General features: G+C 33.1%; 1 protein-coding gene across 1 annotated transcript; it reads left to right on the plus strand.

Moving 5' to 3' along the window:
- The first annotated feature begins 20,728 nt into the window (after positions 1 to 20,728).
- LOC131617627 (probable LRR receptor-like serine/threonine-protein kinase At3g47570) lies at positions 20,729 to 24,077 on the plus strand. Its single transcript, XM_058888886.1, has 2 exons — positions 20,729 to 23,414; positions 23,524 to 24,077. Exons 1-2 carry the CDS (start codon positions 20,744 to 20,746, stop codon positions 23,874 to 23,876), a joined length of 3,024 nt encoding a protein of 1,007 aa, XP_058744869.1. The 5' UTR covers positions 20,729 to 20,743; the 3' UTR covers positions 23,877 to 24,077.
- The last annotated feature ends 1,417 nt before the right edge of the window (positions 24,078 to 25,494 follow it).

Genomic DNA, 25,494 nt, shown 5'->3' on the forward strand with positions numbered 1-25,494 from the left:
TTGCTTGGTTCAACCTCCTATAGTCAATACACATACGCCACCCGGTCACCGCTCTCGAAGGAATCAACTCGTTCTTCTCATTTCTCACAACCGTCAATCCACCCTTCTTAGGAACCACATGCACCGGACTCACCCATTCGCTATCGGAGATGGGATAAATCATCCCCGCCTCTAATAACTTCACAACCTCTTTTCTAACAACTTCTTTCATGGTTGGATTCAATCGCCTTTGAGGTTGTGCCACGGGCCGAAAATCATCTTCTAACATAATCTTATGCATACAATAGGCCGGACTAATACCCTTCAAGTTGGATAAAACCCATCCTATTGCTTCTTGATTCTTTGTCAATACTTCCTTCAATCAATGCTCTTCCTTGCTAGACAAACCGTTATTAATGATAACCGGCTTAGTAGAATTGTCACCGAGAAACACGTATTTCAAGTGAGATGGTAACACATTCAACTCCACCTTTTGCTCTTCAACTTTAGGTTCATCCTTCAACTCTTCAATTTGAGTTTCAAATGGATTCATCTCATCACAAGCCTCTAAATTTCTCAAGCAATCTTCAATTTCTTTCTCTTGATCTTTGGTGAGAACTTCAAGAGCTTCCATTAAAGTCTTCTCAAGAGGATTCGACAAGTGCATTTGATTCTCCACTTTCATAATAGCCCTTTCGGTAGCATCGATTCTAAAACAATCATCATCATCACTCAGATGCTTGATGGCTTCAAAGAGATCAAGACATAACTCTTCATCTTGGTACCTTAATTTCATAAAGCCATCATCAATATCTATCATCATTCGGGCCGTCTTCATAAAAGGCCTTCCTAAGATCAATGGTATATCAGGATCTTCTTCCATGTCTATGACAACAAAATCAACAGGAAACCAAAATTTGTCAACCTTGACAAGCAAGTCTTCCGCAACTCCATGAGGATGAGCTGTGGATTTATCCGCTAATGATAACGTCATTCTCGTCGGCTTCAAGTCATTGATTCCTAATCTTCTCACCATAGACAATGGGATCAAATTAATGCTAGAACCGGTATCCACCAAACCTTTGCCTATGTGAACATTTCCAATAGACACCGGTAAGGTTACCCGTCCAGGATCATTTGATTTTATCGGAGTAGTGCGTTGAATTAACGCATTACAACAAGAGCTCACCGTTACTACCTCCGGATCCAAGAATCTTCTCTTCTTAGTGATGATGTCTTTGATGAATTTTGCATACATCGGCATTTGCTCTAATGCCTCGGAAAAAGGAACATTGATTTGCAACTTGCTAAAGATGTCCAAGAACCGAGCATAGTGCTTTGCATCTTCTTTCTTTGACGGACCGGGAGGGTAAGGTAGTTTCTTCACATGAATTGAGTTTTCTTTCATCTTCCCTTTTTCACTCACACTCAATTTTTTTCTCTCTTTTTCTACAACTTTCTCAAGAGTTTCTTTTTCCACTAATTCTTTCTCTTTCTCATTTTCAACTAAATCACCCTCAACATTTTTTTCTACTTCAATCTCCCTATTTTTTTCACTTTCAACAATTTCTTCCTCAACTATCTCTCCTACACCCATATCAATATTTCTACCGCTACGAGTTAGAATTGACTTACAATGCTCACGAGGATTTTCTTGTGTAGTAGCCGGAAAAGGACCTTTGTTTTGATCGGCAAGTTGCTTTGACAATTGCCCGACTTGAGTTTCAAGGTTCTTTATTGCGGCATCCGTACTCTTTTGGCTTGCAATTTGCAATTGCATGAATTGGCTAAGAGTGTCCTCGATTGAAAGCTTTGTTTGTTGAGGTTGTTGATTGTAACCACCTTGATAAGGATTTTGACGATTCGATGGACCCGCATCCGGCCTCCATCCTTGTTGATAACCTTGATTACCTCTTTGTTGGTAACCTTGGTTATTGTTGTAAGGTTGTTGTTGTTGTCTCCCACCATATCCTTGATTAGGATTAGACACATAATTCACCTCTTCACCCGGTGGAGGACAAAAACCAGTTTGATGGTCACCCCTACACAATTCACAACACATCACCTGTTGATTTTTAGAAGGGATCCCATGTATCTCTTTGATTTGTTGAGGGAGTTTTGACATTTGTTGAGTGAGCAATTCTACTTGTTGTGTCAATAACTTGTTTTGAGCAAGTATTGCATCACTAGTATTCAGTTCAAGAACTCCTGGTTTTCTTTGCGATGCACTCCGGTTGTGTTGCCCTTGATGATCATTCAAAGCCATCCTATCAATGATAGCAATTGCTTCAACAGCTGTTTTTGACATCAACGAACCACCCGCGGTAGCATCTAAAAGAGTTTTTGGTTGAGGTTGGAGTCCATTCCTAAAGATATGGATTTGAGACAATTCATCAAACCCATGACCTTTGCATTTTCTAACCATGGACTTGAACCTCTCCCATGCTTCATTGAGAGATTCATTCGAACCTTGAGAGAACGCCGCAATAGAAGTTTTTGCTTCCATGAACCTATTGTGAGGAAAGAACCGATCCAAGAACTTCTCTTCTAACTCGTTCCAATTTGTCATGACATTATTGGGTTGATCAAGGTACCATTCCTTAGCTTTTCCAATTAAGGAATGAGGAAAGAGTCTCCTGAACACCTGTTCTTCTTCGGCTTCCGGAGCACCAATGGTTCCAGCGATCTCATAGAACTTTGTTAGATGAGTAAATGGATCCTCGTGATCTGCCCCTGTGAACGGATTTTGGTATAATAATTGAAGTAACCCCGTCTTCATTTCGGAGTTTCTTCCATTGGCCTGATCACGAGCAAATTGTGCATTGAGACGAGGGCTGTTAACACATGGCCCTCGAGGTGGAGGATCCGCAGCCATTTCTTCCTCAACCAAGTTTTCAACCGGAGTTGAAGAAGAAGATGCTTCTTGTTGTTGTCTTCTTTCCCTAGCTAGTTGTCTCCTCCTACGAGTTTTGCTATTCTCTCTACGCGCAGTCCTTTCAATCTCAGGATCAAAAAGGAGTTGATCTGCAGGTATACGTCCTCGCATAAACTGTAATCTGAAAAACTAACCAAGCAAATTAACAAACACAAGGAATATAATTTTAGAAACAAGAAATTAATTATAAGACTCAATACAAAACAAACTATTGCAATGCTTGCAATATCTAAACAACAATCCCCGACAACGGCACCATTTTGTTGAAAGAGTAATGTAGTGTAATTTTCGTTTATATCGTATCCACAGGGATTATTGCGATATCACCGCCGTTCTATAGCCTATTTTGCCTTGAGTTAATGTTACTTTAGTTTTAAGTTTGCAAAAGATCATTCAATCACTTTTAGTAGCAAAGAGTAAATTAATGAAAGTTCTAAGTTAAAGAAAATGTATCAAGATTCGATTTCATCGACCTAAATTTGTATGTTTCCTTATAAATATATGTCTATGAACTTGCTAACGATCAATATAATTACGTATCGACGTCTATATCGTCCGTGTCCGCAACGATATAGCTAGATTTACCGTATTGTTTAACCGACGATTTCTCCACCGTTTAAACAATACAAATAACGTTTTAAATCCGATACTTAGTAAACATCAAACGCTAAATCCATGTCTGCAACTTATAGTTTGAAAGATGATAAGTTAGGTCTAGATACAAACATTGATGTCTCAAACATTTATACCAAAGAAAAGCTTTAATAAACAAACTAAACCATCTATATTGATCATCACTTGTTCATACACAATATATTCACAAGAAATACATACAAAAGGCTAGGAAGATTACATCTTATCTTGATACAAAAGAGATTTAGCTATCCATGAGACTGGTAGCTTGCTCAACAAGGAAAGGATGAAGATCAACAAGCATCAAAGGCAATTAATCGACGATCAAAGCTTCGAATCTTCAACTCTTAGTTTGCTACAGTGTTTTGTGCTCTTGGTTCTCTCTCAAAAAAAATATCTCTATATCATTTTAAGTGATCTGCCCCATAAACTAGTAAACAAAGTTTCGCAGACCGCGCTTAGCGCGGTATAGCCCGCTAAGCGCGCCATCAAAAATTGCTAAACCGCCCAACCGCGCTAAGCGGGCTCCAGACCTCGCTTAGCGCGGAACTCTCTGCCAGAACTTCCTTCTTTTCTTCAAAACCGCGCTTAGCGGGCTCAACCTCGCTTAGCGCGCTACCTCTTTTCAGCAATCCTTGGCTTTGGTCTTGGAACATCTTCAAAGCTCTTTTTCCATGGTCCAAGCTTCCAATTATCTATAAAAACTACAAAATCCAACACAGATTGCAAAGATAAGAACTATTCAACAATAATATAAATATAAGAATATATATGTACCAAATGATAATAAAATACTACTATTAACCACAAAAAGACTTGAGAGTTACCAAAATTTAACTAAGATATTTACACAAATTGGTAACTAACAGAATCACAAAAAGAAAAAGGTTCGGGCAAAAATTAGGGATAAAAAAGAAGAGAATAGAAAAGAACTAAATAAACCCGCTAAGTTGAAAACCTGAAAAGGAAGCATAGGCAAAAAGGGGTATCTCGGTGGATTGAAAACTCGAAAGGGAGATCCAGACAAACGTTAGGGATTTGAATAACGAAAGGCCGCGTCTTGCGGGGGATTTGTTTATTTTTATCGGCTGAGAATTCCAAAGGGAATGGATCTGGCCAATCCCTTTATTCAGAAAGTAAGAGTATTGGGATTTGTCAACGGTGTTTGAGTTATAGCATACTCGAGGTTGATGGAAATCTGGGGTCGTGTTGCCATCTTTCTTTTTTTCCTTTTCTTTGCGCGATCATGGTGTGTGGTCGAAAATAAGTGTGGGTTGATTATTTTTATTGTAAAAAGGGTTTCGATGTGCCGGGGCGGAAAAATAAATGTTTGATGTTTTGAGTTTTATTTTAAGGTGAAAGACGAGTACTTGATCGACGAGCTATATGACTCGTATCCTAATACTCGGGAATCCACAAGGATATGTGCCGAAGAGATCCTTTTTCAACCATTTTATTTTAAAAATGAGATGAATATAGTCACAATTCCCTAACAAAATAAAAATATACGAACGGTAAGCTATATGGCTCGTATCTAAATACTCCAGATTCTGCAAGGATATACGTCTAAGGGATCCCCTTTTGTCTGTGTTTATTGTGAAAAAAGTTGTATTTAACTAAAATAGAATGAAACAAATATTTTTATATTTATATATATTTTTATTGTTTTTTGTATTTTTGATATATAATTAAGGAGAAATAACTAACTATATGAGTGCTAAAGTAAGGGACATACATCAAATATATCTATCATATAAGAAAATCATATGTTCTATCAAATACTATTTTGCCCTTTTTTTCAATATGTCATCCACGTGTATGCTCTTAGCTTTCAGCATTCATGTTTCTTTCTTATTCTTCCCTTTTAGTTATACTTATACTATTCTTCTACTATTGCCATATTTTATTATTAATAGATGAACTAAAATATATTTTATTCACCTGTTTTCACATCATCTCTGTTGGAGCGGACTGCACAACATCCTTTGCTTCAAAATTTGGTTTTCCTTCTTTCAATACAAATCTTATCTTTTCCTAGATTTCCTTCTCTCTTCAATTTCTTTTTCCTAAGCTAAATCAATTTTCTTCTCTTTTGGCTCAGCTCTCATTTTCCTACCTCTAAAATCTTCATATACTTTTCCTTCTCTATTTCCCAATCACTCACAACTTCCAATATTCAATTCTTCTTCCCTCTTCATCTTCTTCTGCTTCTTTATTCCTTTTTTTCTTCGTTATTCCTCTTTTTTAGATTAAATTTGTTATATTCACTACAAAAAATTTGCCATATACCATCGGACACCTTTAGTGACTATAAAAAAAGCGTTGGTATAGATGGCCTATAGAGACCAAAATTACATGCCAACCATTGGTATAAGATCTGAAATAAAAGGCTCTCAATTTTCAATAAAGGCGCTTAATTTCTTTTTATAAAAACAAATAAGTAAAAGAAATATACAACGCTTCAAATTTCTCATTCACTACAAAAAAAACGCTCATTAGTGACGTGAATTTCACGCCACAACAAGCAAAATCACATCACAAACTGATTTTTGCGACGTGGGTAATTACGCCGCTGGAGAGCAAGTGGCAACTAAGTTGTGACGTGATTTTCACTTCACTAATTAGTGACATGAAAATCACGTCGCAAATGTTTGCATAGAGATTCTCAACATTTAACTCAAAGCAGACGCAGCAGATGGTGTTCAGAAAAGCAGCTTTATTTGCCACGTGATTTTCATGTCACTAATTAGTGAAGTGAAAATCACGTCACTAATAATTGTAGTTAATTGATGAGTTGCGACGTGATTCCCATGTCACTATTTAGTGACATGTAAATCACGTCACTAATTCTTTTTTTTTAAAATAATTTTTGAAACCCAATTAATAAATTGTATATAAATTAAATTAATAATCTAAATATACTAAAATATATAAATTAAATTAATTAAAATAAATACTCAACATTTAATTCAATTTAATTCAACATTTAATTAAATTAAAATATATAAATTAAATTAATAATCTCAACATTTAATTCAATTTCAGACCTCCAATTAACCGAAGAAAATTCATTTCTCATTTTATTCTATTATTTTTGGATGATAATTACTCTCTAAAAAAGTTATGTATGGAACCAAAAAACGATTATTATAAAGCTTTGATTTTCTTGTAGATCTAAAGTAAAAAGAATAATATATGCACATTCAAGTGAAACCATTTAAACTGAACCCAGTAAATAAAATATAAATGTGTTTTTATTGGTAAAATCTTTTTTTTATTAGTATATTATTTAATGTCATGATCACATACTAATTATTATTAATGTCATGTTTGATACAAACTTAATTTTTTATAAGTAAATAAATTTAATTTTAAAAATTAAAATTATCAGGAGTTAATGCACATATATACTGTCATTTTTTGTGGTTCAAGTTAATGCAGTTTTTGTCACATTTGGTAATATATTAAATTATCACTCAGAAAATCAAATTGTATTTTTTAAAAAAAGTATCAAATTCTTTTCTTACTTAGTAAATAATAAGACCACATTTTTCAAAACAATTTTTTTTAAAAAGAGTATCAATTTCTATTGTTACTTAGTAAATTCTATTCTTGCATAGTAAATAAAAAGTGTATCAAAATCAAATTCTTTTTTTTTATAATATATTCTTTTTACAAAATATATAATAAAAAATATATATAATTTCGTTTTAAATTAATTTATAACAAAACAAAATATAATATTTAAACAAAAATTTCAATTATTCTATTAAAATTTATTTAAAAAATTACAAAAATACCTCTTCTTCAATCTCCTTCAACCTTCTTCTTCTTCAACCTTCTTTTTCTTCAATCTTCTTCTCTTCAAAAACCTTTAAAAAAAACTAAATTAACAAACAGAAATATTAATTGTTGCAATTATAAAAACGAAATGATAAAAATTAATTGATGTAATTTACCTTTGATACAAGATTTGGAAGAAATTTGTGAGAAAAAAATTTTAGATTTGAATCTATAGATATGGTGGGTATGAGATTGGAAGAGAAGAAGAGAAGAGGAGAAAAAATGGGAACGAATGGCTTATGGGGAAAGTGAAACGTGTTGTGTATATAAGCCAATCAGTGACGTGAAAATCACGTCACAAGCCAATCAGTGGCGTGAAAATCACGTCACAACTTTGCCACGTGATATTCATGTCGCAACCATCCCAACAATCATAATTAATATTCTCTCACATGCAAAAGCTGTTTCTCTCACCTATTCAAGTCAGACCTTTTCCCTCTTAAATTTTTGCGACGTGAATCCCACGTCACAACTAAAATTTTGAAAATTTTCAAACTCCCCCCATGTGAACGTCATTGCCTTTTCAATTTTTTATTTTAATTTTATGGTTGCGACGTGATTCCCACGCCGCAATTTTTTTAAATAAAAATAAAGTTCTGACACCCACAATGTTTACGTTATGTATATTATTTTAATATTAAAAAAATTAGTGACGTGATTATCACGTCGCAACTAACTTTTTTTACCCACGTGATAATCACGTCACAACTTCACGTGGCTAGGGAGTGTTTTTCATGTAGTGATTACCGAAACTCTCATATTTCTCTCACACTTCAATAGCTCTATCGCATAAAATTTCTCTTCAGAAACCCTCAATCCCAAAATTTCTCTTCACACGATAACCCTTCAATCGCTAATCGCTCCTTCCCTGAACACAATCGTGCAACCCTTCATATGCTGCTGAAACCCTCATTCGATGGCTGAACTCAACCGCTCGCTGAACTCAATCGATGGCTGAACACTTCATTCGCTCAATAGCTCCCTCCCTAAACTGAATCGCTCCAAATTTCTTCTCACAAGACATCAATCCTTCAGTCGCTCAACCCCTCTTCTCTAAATCTCTTGTCACAACTAGATTTACTGGAGGTAAGGGAGAACCACGTTTCTCTGCAGTTATTTTGTGGGTTTAAGCTATTATTTTTCAGTGTTTGGTCGCAAGTTCCATGATTTTGTTCGATTCATATTTAGAATGCTTACTGTAGGTTTTTTTAGAAGCTACTTGTTTCTTTCATGTTTTCCTTATATAACAAAATGTTGTTTTTATTTGTGATTTTTACTCACAAGTATTTTTGTATTCCTGCTTTATTTTTTATTTTCAAGTGTCAATAATCTTTAGTGGGAACTGACCTATTATATTAGGTTTGTAGATGCAACAGTGTATTTGAATCTACCTTATTGTGTTTCCTGTATGAATGAAGTGAGGATAACTCAAATTTCTGTGAGACTTTTATATGCTATTGTTTTTTATTCTGATTTCTTGTCTTGTGTTGTGTGTCTCTTAATGGCTTTTTTTACAATTAACTATGATGACATTACCCTTTGAGAATTATTGGCTATGATTGGATTGCCTTATCTGCCAAACTAGTTTTAACTATGAACAATGTATACATACTCTTCTGGAGTTGCAAGTTTACGGGTTGTCAGACTCAATGAGATGTAGGAAAGGGAAAAAAGATGGCAAGGTTTTCTAGCAGTGCTTCGATGATGACGAAATGTACTGCTGAAAGTTTGAATTCTGATTGTATGTGTGAGGGTTCTTTGACCTTCTCTCTAGACCTTGGTGAAGCCGGTTCCTTGGGATTAACTGGATTATAGAATCTAGGAAATATTTGCTTCATGAACAGTGCACTTCAATGGTTAGCACATACACCAAAGCTTTTTGACTATTTTCTTCACTTCAGATCTAATTTCATATATGATCAAGGGTATTACGCTAACAAGTCATAATACTTTTGAAACTTATTTTCTCTCAAACGTTTTACATCAATTTTTTGTGGTGATGATGATGATGGTATTGAAGTGAAATGTGTAGGTGGATCAAGCTACTCATGGTGGTGGCAGAGCATATGGTGCATTGCTGTTGGATGCTGGAGGTACCCTCTTGAAGTTGACCAATCTTGTTCAATATACTTATGCCGTTATTGGATCAAGATATGGTACTTTCTTCACTTATTCTCTAAACTAGGCGATATCGTATGAATTATGGTGTATTTGCTATCATGTGCTATTTAATAGATGGTACCCGGTTTCTATTATGAAGAAAATGCTACACAATAGGTTGTTTTATTTGTTTGTCCAATAGAATTTTCTTTTGTTAATATAATGTTTATTGTTATTCTCTCAAATATGTTAGAATTTAAAATAAGAGAAGAGAAAAGTTATATAAAACTATGTGCTCCTTTCCTGTCACTATTGCTTTTTCATTTTTTCTAAATTTATTTGAGATCAACGTTGTTGTCTTTCATATGTTCATGTGAAATATTTTGGATTCTTTCTAATGGTAACTCTCTTTACCTTGTGGATCACATTCATCATTTTATGCAGGGCCAATATAAATATTAGTTTGTGCTGTTTGTAGGAAGGTCTCTGGGACATTTGATCCATTCATGTACTTGTCATTACGTCTAGCTTCAGCAAAAATATGGACAATGATTTTAACTGTTGTGAGTAACATTGGTGATGGAATGCCTCAATTATCACCATATACAATTTATGTTCCAGCATGATGAGACCTTATTAGTAGCTGAGGTATACATATTCTAACTTAATTGTTTAAAGTTGAATTTGAACTCTGTTTCTTGGTACATTGAGTTTCTTTATTGATACATTTCAATCTTGTAAAAACCTATTATGTCTGAAGCTCGACTCTAGTACAGGTATAGAACAATTGTATCATACGCTTCTTTGAAGATCCAACTGATTCATTGTCATTGATAAGAGATGCTAACAAACTAGTTGCTTACCGGTTTCCGAAAGATAATGGGGATGTCCCTCTGGTTGTCTTTATTAATCAGCGCATGGAGGAGCGGATGGAGGAGTAAATCGGAGGAGCGGATGGAGGAGTAAATCAATATGTGTATGATGATAAGAATAATTTAAATTAGGAAAGAGTGACTTTTTTGTTTTTTGTTTTGGGTTATATCTGTGGTGTAGAATAAAAAGCTATTATATAATTGGCATTAGTGTTATTTTAATATTAGTGTTATTTTAATATGTTTGTAAGACTTGTTATTTTGACAATATAATCCAATTTCCTTTGATGTTGTTTTAAATTTTGTGTGATACATATAAAATGTATTGTCAAAATTTGATTATTAAAAAATATTAATTATGGTAAAGAAATAATTGTCAAAAAAAAAAGAGAGACATATACCAACGCTAATTTTGTCCTATACCAACGGAAATATGTGGTGGATAAAGTAATTAAATAGTGTAATTAGCCGTTGCTATAGCCCAAAATTTTGTGCAACCCTTGAAAATTGCCGTTGGTATAAGGTATTGGGACGGCAAATTACCGTTGGTATAGCGAATTATAGTTGACGGAAGCAAATGTCCGTTGGTATAGGTTTTTTAACCTTTACCAACGGTTTTCGGACCTTTACCATTGGATTTTTGCCGTTGGTATATGTCAAATTTCTTGTAGTGATTATGTTACTTTCATAGTCATGCTTCAACTTTAAGAGAATGATATGTTTAATCTTATGATTATCCATGTACTCCTGCAACACGGTTATCGAAACACAATTATGCAATACCTGGTTCTTTTACCAACGTATCAAAGCTATCACTAAATTATATTCTAAAACAATATAAAATCAACCTACAATAACATATACTAGTACTTCATAAATGTCAAAATATAATATATTATTGATAATCCATTATACTAATACGTTTGTTCATTAAAATAAAATACAACATCACTTCACATTTTTTGTATTTCCATATTTTTTTAATTTATGTAATATTTATTCTTTTACTCATATTACTACTAAAGAAATTATTTGTTTCCTAACATAACTTTTTCATTTTATATATCATTGCATATTAATTCAATATTAAATTCTTTTATTATTATATTTTATACAATTACTTCACACATTTCTAATTTTTTTATATTACATTACTAATAAATTTATTTATTTATCTTTATTTTATCATAATGAAACACTTAGTACGACATAATAGTACATTTTGTGGGTCTCAAAATATTAAAAACACTTACTACTTCAGAGTAGATACACTTTGTAGAGTAGGTACACTTTGTGTGTCTCAAAATATTAAAGAAATATGATATGTTCAAAAAATTTGTCCGCCCCTATTTTTATGGATTTAATTTATTTAAAATTGCAAGTCATGTAGCAAGTACAAATGAGTTTAATTGATTTAATCTTGCAAATGTTATAATAATACAATGAAGGGCAAGTTTAATTGATTTTTATTAGTATTATTATTTATAAATATTTTAGAACAACTATAGAAAAGTCAGCATTCATGGATCATGAAAACAATCCTTAAGCAGAGAGAGCTAATTACATAGATCCAAAAATTTATATTTTTGGAAAATATTACTTTTTATGATCATTTTTGTTTGTGTTATTGATGGGTCTATAAAATTGACATAATGGATATCACTCTTCTTTTATGATAAATTATGATAAATTGAAATTAATTGAAATCGTGTAATGAATATATAATATAAGCTCTGACTTGAACCCATTACTTAAGTCAGATTACATGAAAAATGTAATTGGTTAAGTACCTTATTGGTAGCTTATAGGCCTAATTACGAATTATATTTCACAGTATAGGAAAGGTTAAGTTTGGCTCCTTTGTAACTACGTGAATAACATCACGGATCTTTCAAGAAATTTGCCATATCTGAGGAATTATTGCAATAAGTCTTAGGAAACACAATTTAACATTAAGGATTAAGGATTGGAGATAACATATAGTTAAGCCTTTACGACTTCACTTGTTATGTTTGCACTGAGGCTATGATATAATATTAGGTTTTTTTGCTATGACTCTGCTAACTAAACTTTCCAAGTTGGAATTAAAATATATCCCATTTGCATTATTTGATTTGGTTTCCTTTCACTTACTTAGTGCATAAATATATTTCTCTATATATTAGTCATTTGATTTTTATAGGAGAATAGAAAAGTTTGTTTAATAGCACTATCATTTTATCTTTCAAGAAACAATGAGAATATCATTTCACTTTTTCTTTCTTCTATGTTTCTTTTTATTGACTTGACTAACTAAAAAGTACATACACTTCCAACAAAGTTAATTGCACTCATTCAAAACTATGGAAAATCAATCTATCATCGATCAAATTAAGATCAATTATCTTAACTTTTCAGGCATGTATTTATTTTTAAATAATACTCCCTCCGTCTCATAATAAATATTTTATTTGAGCTTTGTACGGTTCATAAAAAAATGATTAGATGTGTTGATTTTAATGATAAAATTAATATCATTTACTAAAATACCCTTATTTATTATAGGTAGTGGAGTTGTTGAAAAACGTAAAAGTTAATATATATAGGGGTATAGTAATAGAAAAAATAATAAATGTTGCATTGATATTCTAAAGAGATATTTAATTTGAAACATAGAAAAAATATAAATGAGACACTTATTATGATACGGAGGGAGTAATACATTGGAACCATTTCCTTTCTCCCATTTTCCACAATGAGTGGTTGGTAGAATGATATTGGGTGACTTACTTTCTTTGAGAAATTGATGGATTCGTGAAATGATCATGAAAAATTTGTGTAACTGGAATCTTTATGGTGTGGTGAAAATTGTGTGAAATTGAATCGTGGTGGGGTAACGCCGCTTCCCGTTTTGAGTGAAAGCTATCACATTTAGAGAAATTTGACTAGCAACTGTCTAGTTTTGTAGGTAAAAGTTGTAAAATTGTGGATATAAGTTGTAAAACCTACACCGACGGACATTTTGTTCTATATACTTTGATAAATCTATATCCACTGAAGTTTGTTGTTTCAATAGCTTATAACTACGACACTTTGTGGAGATTTTTACTTGTCATTCCCATATGTAATCTTGACACCCCCTTTAGAAGTGTTTTTACCTTAATAATGTGATTGCAAGCTTCTCCAAATGTTATTTGTTTTGATGAAGACAACATGTGTGCACTCATAAATATCAAGAAAGGATGCATCAAAGATTGTACTACTCAAATTATTAAAGTCAAAGAAGATTGTCAACATACAAGATCACTTGAAGACTTTATGAAGCTCATCTTTCAAATAGGTACAAACATGTTCTTATAAGAATAAATTTAGTGCTCAAAATCATCCTCAAATCATGTGCATTTTGGCTTATTGAAAATTCTGTTTTTCTAACTTTTTTAGTCTGGAAATCGCTTTCCTATAAGTGGAAATCGATTTCCTATAAGTGGAAATCGATTTCCTATGCGTGCCCAGTCAAGTCAGCTTCTGGAAAATTGTTTTTTGCTTGTGGAAATCGATTTCTTGTGGTGGTAAATCGATTTCCAGTATCAGTTTTTGAATTTTTAAGGCACAACGTTTCAGGGAAATCGATTTCCCATAATGGTAAATCGATTTCCATCGTTCCAGAATCAAAAAACAGTATGTGTTAATATTTGAACGTGAGTCCTTTTTGTTCCATCAACCTTTTCACCTTTTCATTTATTCATACATTTTCCTAGGGGTGTTAAGACACTATATATATATCCTATATTTTCAGAATTCAAATCACCTCTTCCTATTGCAATTTAACATCATTATATATCATAAAATTTTCATTCAAGTGGTGTGATTACCGAACTTTCAAAAAGAATTTTCTGCATTGTCTCATAAACCATAACCAGAAAATTCATATCATATTCATCAATATTTGAGCACTTGTTATTCTTATAAATTGCATGATTGGTAGAGACACTACGCCAAAATTAAGCTATAGCAGCGCAGCTACTAAAGCGCTTTTAGCAAAAAGCGCTCTCGTAGGGTTCGCTAAAAACAAAATTAATAAACAAAGGGAAAATGATGAAAAAAAGCGCTCTGGTAGGGGGGGTGTATGAAAGCGCTTTTAAAAAGCGCTTTGGTAAGGGGGGGCATGAGAGCGCTTTTAAAAAGCGCTTTGGTAAGGGGGGGTATATTAAAGCGCTTTTCAAAGCGCTGCTATAGGGGGGTTTAATGAGAGCGCTTTTTAGTCAAAAGCGCTGGTATAGACCAGGCTATGAGAGCGCTTTTCAGAAGCGCTTTAGTAGCCTTTATTACTAAAAATTAAAAACAAAAACACGCTTCTCACCGGTTACTGTTTCTCACTTTCTCTCTTTCGTTTTTTGTTCACTGCAACCAAAAAACCCTCACTGTATCATCCTCCATCGCCCTTCCGTCCACCACCATCGGTGCCAGCCACCACCGTCGGCGTCCCTCCGTTAGTCGTTCTCTCCTCCGTCGGCGTCCCTCCGTCACTCGTTTTCTCCAAGATTGATATATTATTCATCTTTCATCATTAACTCTTGTATCATTCAAAAAGATTATTCTTCCTTACTATCCAGGATTGTTGGAAGTAAGTGTTGTGTTTGAAGAGGATTGTTCTTCATTCACATTAGTGTTGTTTGATCTTAAAGGTGTTAAGAGCCTTTGATCACCCTATAGGTTAGATAGTAAAGCATAGGCTTGTACAGTAATTCTAACTATAGTGAAATCTCTTTCGTGTTGGAAAGGGGACTGGAGTACTCTCGGATTGTGAGGGGAACCAGTATATATCCTTGCGTTCTTTACTCTTCCGCATTTTATTGCTTTCATCAATAATACCAAGAAAAGAAAAGAACCATTCAGAAAACCTTCACACATTTCAACCAAAAATTGTTAGAAGTATTCTCATAAAATCGATAAATTTTTTGAAGACCTAATTTCCCCCCCCCCCCCCTTAGGCACTCTTAAACTTACAAATAACCTTTTGTGAGTTTTATGTTTTTAAAAAACTTGCGTGCATTTCAGATTTTTGGAAATTTTCCGAGGTTAATTTTATCAAATTTTTAGTGAAGGTAATTTAACTCCTTGACAAGCTTAGAGAATTCCTTGACAAGTTGCATGTTAATAGAATCAAATATGATATAATGCCAAATGTGTTATGTTTGATGTTTAATGAAGCTAAACATGCTTATATACACATAAGTGTTCACAAAAAATAAAGAAAAAAGAATACATGAAAATTTAATGTGATGAGGTCATTATAAGTGTATAAATTGATAAGTCAGCATGATTATTAAGAATTATTTTGCAAATGAATATTCATAATACATATATATCATACACAAAGCATGTCATGTACCTAAAAAAAATAAACAAGTAAAAGAAAGAAATGACTTACTAACAAAGTGAAAATTGAAGCGATACTACTTCACCATGCATATGACGGAGCATGCACTAGTGTTCCAAAAGGGACTTTTGTGCTACAAAATTTTTTACTTTATCGTTCTTGCTACTTTTTCTTTTGTCAACGATCCCAATACTTTGATTTGTAGTGTATCCAAGAAAGTTGTTGGATTGATGATCATCCAATTTAATTTCCAAGTTGTAACTACGTGAATAACATCCTTATTGCTATGACTCTGCTAACTAAACTTTCCAAGTTGGAATTAAAATATATCCCATTTGCATTATTTGATTTGGTTTCCTTGCACTTACTTAGTGCATAAATATATTTCTCTATATATTAGTCATTTGATTTTTATAGGAGAATAGAAAAGTTTGTTTAATAGCACTATCATTTTAACTTTCAAGAAACAAAGAGAATATCATTTCACTATCCACCATTTTTCTTACCTTTCACTTTTTCTTTCTTCTATGTTTCTTTTTATTGAAATGACTAACTAAAAAGTATATACACTTCCAACAAAGTTAATTGCACTCATTCAAAACTATGGAAAATCAATCTATCATCAATCAAATTAAGATCAATTATCTTAACTTTTCAGGCATGTATTTATTTTTAAATAATACTCCCTCCGTCTCATAATAAATGTTTTATTTGAACTTTGTACGGTTCATAAGAAAATGATTAGATGTGTTGATTTTAATGATAAAATTAATATCATTTACTAAAGTATCCTTATTTATTATAGGTAGTAGAATTGTTGAAAAACATAAAAGTTAATATATAGGAATTTAGTAGTGGAAAAAATAATAAATATTGGATTAATATTCTAAAGAGACTCTTAATTTGAGACATAGAAAAAGTGTAAATGAGACACTTATTATGAGACGAAGGGAGTAATACATTTGAACCATTTCCTTTCTCCCATTTTCCACAATCAGTGGGTTGGTGGAATGATATTGGGTGACTTTCTTTGAGAAATTGATGGATTTGTGAAATGATCATGAAAGATTTGTTTAACTGAAATCTTTATGGTGCGATGAAAATTGTTTGAAATCTAAATCGTGGTGGGGTAACGCCGCTTCCCGTTTTGAGTGAAAACTATCACATTTAGTGAAATTTGACTAGCAACAACCCAGTTTTGTAGGTAAAAGTTGTAAAATTGTGGATATAAGTTGTAAAACAACGAACATTTTGTTTTGTATACTTTGTTAAATTTATATCCATTGAACTTTGTTGTTTCAATAGCTTATAACTATGACACTTTATGGAGATTTTTACTTGTCATTCCCATATGTAATCCTGACACCCCCTTTAGAAGTGTTTTTACCTTAATAACCTTTTGTGAGTTTTATGTTTTCAAAAAACTTGCGTGCATTTCATATTTTTGGAAATTTTCTGAGGTTAATTTTATTGAAGAGTAATTCAATATTCAGAAGTTGAGCATCAGAAGTTCTGATGTGTGCTGATCTTCTGATGGTTACTCAGAAGATAGTGTTGATCAGAAGTTCTACCTTTTGGGTCCAGATAAAGTACCTGTTTATTTATTTAAGAGTACTTTAGTATTTGTTTGTTTTGTACTATTTGTATCTTTTATCTTGGTCACTAAGTTAGCTTTATTAGGGCTGAGGTGGCAATTTTCTTTTGTATAAATAGCCTTGTAGTAGTTGTCATTAATACAACAACAGCACATTTATTCTCCCTCTTTCTTTTGTGCCGTTATTCTTTTCTCTTTGCTATCATCATTGATTCTTGTGCACCAACAATTGGTATCTAGAGCTCCGGTTTCAAACACAGGGAAACACGAGTGAACGCGAGTTTGTGTGACTGTGTGATTGATTTTGTTTCTGGGAAACAAAGTTGTGTTGAATCACATTTTTTTCTTGGTTGTTTGTGGGTTGGGTAACACTGTTTGAGTGTGAGTGGGATTTGTTTTTCTGTACAACTTTGAAGATGAGTGGAAGCAAATTGAATACCAAACTTCCAGTTCTTGATGGCAAAAACTAGAATAGATGGATGATTCAAATGCGTGTATTATTTGGTGCTCAAGATGTTCTAGATCTTGTCACTGAAAGATATGCTCCGGTTGCAGCGGATGCAACGGAAGAGCAAAGAGAAGCGCCGAGAGAAACGAGGAAGAGAGATCAGAAGGCGTTGTTCTTCATCCATCAGTGTGTGAATGTGAATGTGTTTGAGAAGACTGCTGATTCTATGACGTCAAAGGAGGCTTTTCTTGCAACCATAATGACAATTTAAAAATTTACCATCACTAGAATCACTATCAACGTGCTCACCTTATGATAACCTTAAACAAGAAGTCCTAAGAGCTTGAGGCATTGTTCCTTCCTCCTTATTCGTGGTTTTCTCCTTTTTCTTCTTTTCAAAATTTTTCTAATGTTTGTCTAAGCAAGTGAGTTCTTGCTCATGTTCTTCAAACTTACCAAAAATAATATAATGAAATTAAGTGTTGTAAGATCATTGGCTTCCTTGATCACGATGACCTTCAGTTGCCAATAATTAGTAAGACATCACAAAATTTTGTTAGTAGCAAGTGCATTGGAAATAGAAAGTCCAAGTGCGTTCAAACGATTGCTGAAATTTGATGTATTTTTCTTATCATCATCCTTCCATAGTGCTTCGGGCTTGAGTGTGGCGAAACCATTAGTATTGGTTTGAGTAATTGGTGTTGAACCATTTAAAATAGCATCCCACTCATCTTTCTCATAAAAATTTATATATACGCGCATACAAGTTTTTCAATAACTATAGTTTTCTTCTAAAAAATAGGTGCTCTATTGTAAGCCCCTTTAGGTTCGTACGCCTTTTCTAATAAGAGTTTCGAAGCACGGAATAAACCAGAGCTTCGATACCACTTGTTAGACTACGACGACTTATCTAGAGGGGGTGAATAGATCCCCAAGGAAAATTAGCCAATTAAAAATATTAGATATTTAAAAGCTTATTTGAAAAGATGCAAGCGGAAGGTTTTAATCTAGATCGATAAAAGTAATCTAAACGAACCTAATTATTGGAACTTGGATACGCGCAAGCCACATGGAATTAATACAATGATAAAAACAATTAACAAAATATTTTCTCAATATACCATTTAACACAAATCACAATGATTACCTATTTCCAATGAAATTATTGGTAAAGCAAAACTAGCAATTTGTTGAACACTTTGTGTGCAATCTAATTTTCAGAATTTTTCCTATGAGTTGTGTTGATATGAAAACCAGTTTTAATCAAAGTGATTATAAGCTAATCAACACACCACTTTAAACAAAATAAGTGTAGAAAAATTCTTACGAGTCAATCGATCAAACAATGTTATTTGACACATTGTGAAATGAAAAAAACTAGTATTTTATCGAATAATTAGTGTGTGGTCAATTTTTTAGATTTTTCCTTTAAGCTTTGCTAATATGCAAAATCACTTACAATCAAAGTGATTGTAAGATAATCAACAAAGCAATTTTTAACTTGAATAGTCAAGGAAAATATTTATACGAATTGATCTATTAAACAACACACTTAACAAATTGCATATAGAAATTAAATGAGAGTAAAAGAGAATAAGATAGAAAGCGATACAAGGATTTGGTAACGCAGTTCTCTACGTCGTCCTCGCATGAGGGTACGTCTACCCTTAATTTTAAATGAAATTGAGAAGTTATTTCTTACTTTGCAAAAAAAATAACTACAAAAGAAGTGATCCAAAAGCAACCCTTATAAACCCTAACCATTTTTTGTTGATTCAACCCCTTCTCTTCTTTCGACCTTCTAAAAGACCAAGATACAATATACCTAATTGATTCACCATATCACGTACTCCTTTGTAAGATCCTCAATCTTCAAAGTTTTCACTCGATCGAAGCCAATTGTGAATTATTGAACCCAAGAACTTCTGATTTGATTCTTCGTTCTCGCGTCACTCCTTTGCGAGTTACCAAAACTCCAAAGCTTTCACTTGGCCGCAATCCATTGAGTCGCTGTTCTCGCGCTACTCTTTTGCGAGTTATAAAACTCCAAAGATTTGACTCGGCTGCAATCCTTTGATTTTCCGCTCTCGCGCTACTCCTTTTCGAGTTACCAATACTCCAAGGATTTTAGTTGGCCGCAATCCTCTTTTGGAATTATTGTACAAACCCCCAAATCTACAAAAGATCTTGGAAGGAAACCCCTAGGTTTTTCTAGATGAAACCCCCTCTCAATTCTCAACCCAATATTTTCAGTTACAACAAACCTAATAGGACTTATCAATCCTCGTCTGCATGACACCTTAACAAAAGATGATTATGTGCGATTTGTTAGTGTGTATGCATAGGTTGGAGGTTGAAGATGAAGAGTAATGGTGGTAAGTGTTTATAGTTTCATCAAGTTGGAATGAAGCATGTATGATGTATTTATAGTTGAGGAACTTTGGTGGCAAAGAGAGAAACTTCGGAATTGAAAAAATATGAAATTTTGACCTACATAACAGTATGTGTCGGCCTGAACCAATTATGTGTCAACACGAAAAATCGTCACATAATTGTATGTGTCGACCTAAAAAAGTTATGTGCTAACACGAAAATTATATATGCTGGCATGAAATATTCTATGTGCCAACACAAATAACATAAGCTACGAGCTTTAAAACTGCAATACATGTGTCCGTCCTGAAAATTATCAATAAAATTTATACTATTATCAAGTTTATTAAGGAATCCTATTTTAAGGATGGAAACCAACAAAGTACTTCATGAGTTTCAAAATGAATGATTTAGTTAATGAATAGATAGATTAAAAAAGTTGTGTTATTAAAAGAGAGAATATTCTGACTAAAATATCATTATCATGCATCTATCTTTGACATAATATAAAAATAAAATTGTTGAATCACTCGCGAGACTGAGGTAGCATGAGTCGACTATATATATTGATATTTGGTTACTCGTAATACATATCTCCAATAGCAAAATGAGAATTTTAATGTCTTGTTTCCTCTTCTTTGCAATCCAAGTGTTGGTGTATTACATGCTCTCACCAACAAATGCTCTTTCTTTGACTTCATACACCGATAAACTTTCTTTGCTTGCTTTGAAGGAAAAACTTACAAATGGTGTGCCAGATTCTCTGCCATCATGGAATGAATCTCAACATTTCTGTGATTGGCAGGGTGTTACATGTGGCCATCGTCACATGAGAGTCACTGTCTTGCATTTTGAAAATCAAACATGGGGTGGTACTCTTGGTCCATCCTTGGGAAATCTTACATTTCTCAGAATACTCAAACTTCAAAACCTCGCTTTGCATGGTGAAATTCCAGCTCAGATTGGTCGATTGAAGCGCTTGCAAATTCTTAACTTAAGAAATAACAAACTTCAAGGAGAGATTCCAAAAGAGCTTACTAACTGCACAAATATCAATGTATTTGATTTGCGGGAAAATCATCTCAAAGGAAGAGTTCCAACATGGTTTAGATCAATGAAGCAACTTATTACCTTGGCTCTTGAGAAGAATAATCTAGTTGGTACAATTCCATCTTCCCTACAAAATGTTTCATCACTCCAATGGCTAGCTCTTACAGAAAATCATTTGGAAGGAACCATACCTTATTCTATAGGTAAGTTGTCAAGTTTGAAACTACTCTATCTAGCTTTAAACAATTTTTCAGGCGAAATACCTCATTCTCTTTACAACCTATCAAATATTCTATATTTTGATCTGGGAGAAAATGATTTATTTGGTAGTCTTCCATCAAATCTAAATCTTATTTTTCCTAATCTTGTTGAATTCTTAGTAGGAGATAACCATATAACCGGAAACTTTCCTACATCAATTTCCAACCTAACCGATTTGGAAAGAATTGATATAGGAGAGAATTCTTTTAATGGTCCAATACCTAACACTTTGGGTCGATTAAATAAACTTGAGATTTTCTCTATCGGTTATAATAATTTTGGGAGTGGAAGAGCTCACGATTTGGACTTTCTTTCCTCATTATCCAACTGCACTAAATTGTCAATACTCGATTTTCAAGTTAATAGATTTGGTGGTGAATTTCCTGATCTTATAGGTAACTTTTCCACCAATCTTATTCGACTTGTTATGCAAGTTAATCAAATATATGGAGTGATACCTAAGCGAATTGGACAACTTACCGGGTTAACTTACTTAAACCTTGCAAATAATTTGTTTGAGGGAACAATTCCAGATTCAATTGGAAATCTTACAAATCTAATAAGATTGTCCTTGCAAGAAAACCAATTATCTGGAAATATTCCTACGAGTATTGGCAATCTTGCAGTCTTGTCTGAATTTTATCTAGCTGATAACAAATTAGAAGGACGCATTCCATTTACCCTCCGATATTGCACCCAAATGCAAAAATTAGATATTTGTGATAACAAACTGAGTGGTGAAATACCTAATCAAACATTTGGCTATCTAGAAGGTTTGATAAATTTGTTCTTATACAACAATTCGTTGACTGGTCTCATTCCTTCAGAGTTTAGTAATTTGAAGCATCTTTCACAATTGTATCTACACTCAAATAAGTTGTCTGGTGAAATTCCAAATGCTCTTGCTTCTTGCTTATCATTGACAGATCTTGGGTTGGGGAGAAACTTCTTACATGGAAGTATACCTTTATTCTTGACTTCTTTAAAATCCTTAGAAGTCTTAGACATTTCTTACAACAATTTCTCAAGTACAATCCCCTTTCAACTAGAAAACCTGACATTTTTGAATTATTTGGACTTGTCATTTAACAATTTGTATGGGGAAGTTCCCAAAGAAGGTGTCTTTAGCAATGCCACAACAGTTTCACTAATTGGAAATAAGAACCTTTGCGGTGGGATATCTGAATTGAAGCTTCCACCATGTTTGAAGACACCTTCCAAAAAACAGAAAAGATCTCAAAAAAAGAAACTTATCATAGTTAGTGTATTTAGTGGAATTTTGATCTCTTTCATAGCTTTTATGATTGTGCATTTTCTTACTAGAAAGTCCAAAAAGTTACCTTCTTCACCATCTCTGCTAAATAGGCCACTGAGAGTTACTTACGGAGAGTTACATGAAGCAACCAATGGATTTTCTTCAGCCAATTTGGTAGGGACAGGAAGTTTTGGATCTGTTTACAAAGGATCTCTTCTCAACTTTGAAAGACCTATTGCTGTAAAGGTGTTGAATCTTGAAACACGCGGGGCAGTAAAGAGTTTCGTGGCAGAGTGCAAAGCTCTAGGAAAGATGAAACACCGGAATCTTGTGAAGATCCTAACTTGTTGTTCAAGTGTTGATTACAACGGTGAAGATTTCAAGGCTATTGTTTTTGAGTTCATGTCTAATGGGAGTCTAGAAAAATTGTTGCATGATAATGAAGGATCTGAAAATCATAGTCTCAGTCTCTTACAAAGGGTAGACATTGCTCTTGATGTAGCCCATGCGTTGGATTATCTTCACCATGACGAAGACCAGGTTGTAGTTCATTGTGATATTAAGCCAAGCAATGTTCTTCTTGATGAAGATATTGTTGCCCATTTGGGAGACTTTGGTTTAGCTAGACTCATTCATGGAGCCGCCGAACATTCAAGTAAAGATCAAGTTAGTTCCTCAACAATTAAAGGAACTATAGGATATCTTCCTCCTGGTAAGTTCCTTATTTCCCTAACTTTTTACAAAGTGTAATAATTCAAAGTTATTACATTTTTTTAATATATTAAAATATTCCTAAATTATTGAAATTATTGTCTGAAAAGAGTACGGAGCAGGCGGTCCAGTATCATCGCAGGGAGATATCTACAGTTATGGAATTCTTCTATTAGAAATGCTCACTGGAAAGAGGCCAATAGATAACATGTTTTGTGAGAATGTAAGCCTACATCAATTTTGCAAGATGAAAATTCCAGAGCAAATTCTTGAGGTAGTGGATCAACGTTTGCTTGAGCCATTTGTTGAAGATCAAACAGGGATTGTGGAAAACAAGGTTAGGAAGTGTTTGGTGATGTTTACTCAAATAGGAGTTGCTTGTTCTGAAGAATTTCCTAACCAGCGGATGTTGATAAAAGATGTTATAGTTAGGTTGAATGAAATCAAATCAAGGTTGCCATGATATAAACAACATTGCTACTGTGATAATAATATAATTGTGTTCATAAGAAATCTTGAGTAGTCTTGTATCCGTCAAATGTTTTTTCTTGTGTTAGTTTGAATTACAATTTCTATGTATTTGGTTAATAATTTGTGTTTGTAATAAGTTGCATTAAATGCAAGATGTTGTTTGGAAATATTGTTAGTTATATGCATATTTAACTTTGGAAGTCTTCGATCGGTCAAAATAAAACTATCTAAATAGATGCCCTATTAACTTGTTTATTTGATGTTTTAATATCGACATATCAAACAGACCTGTTATGGAACAATTACATGAAATTGCACATAAAAAATGTCATAAACAAAGATATCATGTATTCTACTAACATAAGCTTGACGTTAATGAAATTAACCTAGACATGAACTATATATATTTCACAGTATAGTCAAGTTTTTTTCACAGTATAGGGAAGTATTTATCACAGTATAGTCAAGTATATTTCACAGTAAAGGGAAGGATCTTTTCAAGAAAGAAAAATACAATGATTTAATTAGTGGATGATGAAACTTTCACATGACTAAGGCCATAGTATAGGAATGCTTGCAATGAGTGTTAGGAAACAAAATTGAACATTAAGGATTGAAGACACCTTCTAGTTGAGGCCAGAAGCAGATTATAATATCTAGAAACAAATGTTTCCTTTTACTAAACTATGAAAGTTGCACAAAACACGAACAAGAAGAATATGGAAATGGTATGATGAAAGTTGCACAAAATAAATTTTAAAGCGTTTATTTACCCGAATGATTCGAACACGTAAACTTCGAGTATATACAAAAATCAACAACCATGGTTCTAAGACACGACATTAACGTCCAGATGAGTCCCGTCATGGAAGCTACAATATGTACGTGTGGGCGCACATGCATATATATGCAATCTACCACGGTCCCAAACACATACTAACTGTATAATATAGATTTCAATTTTATAGGTGACAGTTGTTTTAGATTGCCTTAAGTGGAATCAAACACATACCCGACGATGTGTATGTAACAACTTATTTGCAACTTATATGCCTGTGTTTGGTTCTGCGGTACAAAAAATTAATTTTGAGTGAATTAATTATGTAAAATTGATTCTGGATAAAAGTGAATTAAAGGTAAAGTGATTTATGTTTAGAGAAATTTTTGCTATAGAGTTGAACCATAAATTTTAGTGTAAAAATTACGTTTAAAAATCACGTTTAATTTGATCGAAAGTTACAAATCCTAGCTTCAAGTAGAATCAATTCTGGAAAGCATAATCAATTCTGCTCGAGATCAACCAAACACGTCAAAATCAATTCTAAATACTTTAAACGTGAAACCAAACTTAGACTATATAAGTGTTTATCATGATAAGTGCTTATCTATAAGCCATTTTTATAGCAAAATTATAAATTAACTTTAAGCTATTTATATGAGCTCTTCCAAAGTCATTCTAATTGAACAAATCAGTCAAGTTTAAGAAACACCAAATAATAAAAAAATTAACGACAAAGCAAAGTTTACAATTTGAGAATTTGAACTATTACTATAGTAATTCATACAATTCAAGTACATAAACAATTTCTTCACAACAACAAAAATACGAT

The sequence above is a fragment of the Vicia villosa genome, linkage group LG7 (assembly GCF_029867415.1).
Source record: "Vicia villosa cultivar HV-30 ecotype Madison, WI linkage group LG7, Vvil1.0, whole genome shotgun sequence".
Classification (NCBI taxonomy): Eukaryota; Viridiplantae; Streptophyta; class Magnoliopsida; order Fabales; family Fabaceae; genus Vicia; species Vicia villosa.

What these genes read in the sequence shown, in the direction of transcription:
- LOC131617627 (XM_058888886.1), top strand. Translation starts at nt 20,744, where the DNA reads ATGAGAATTTTAATGTCTTGTTTCCTCTTCTTTGCAATCCAAGTGTTG. An exon ending in TATAGGATATCTTCCTCCTG is followed by an intron (nt 23,415 to 23,523) that starts GTAAGTTCCTTA and finishes TTGTCTGAAAAG; the next exon opens with AGTACGGAGCAGGCGGTCCA.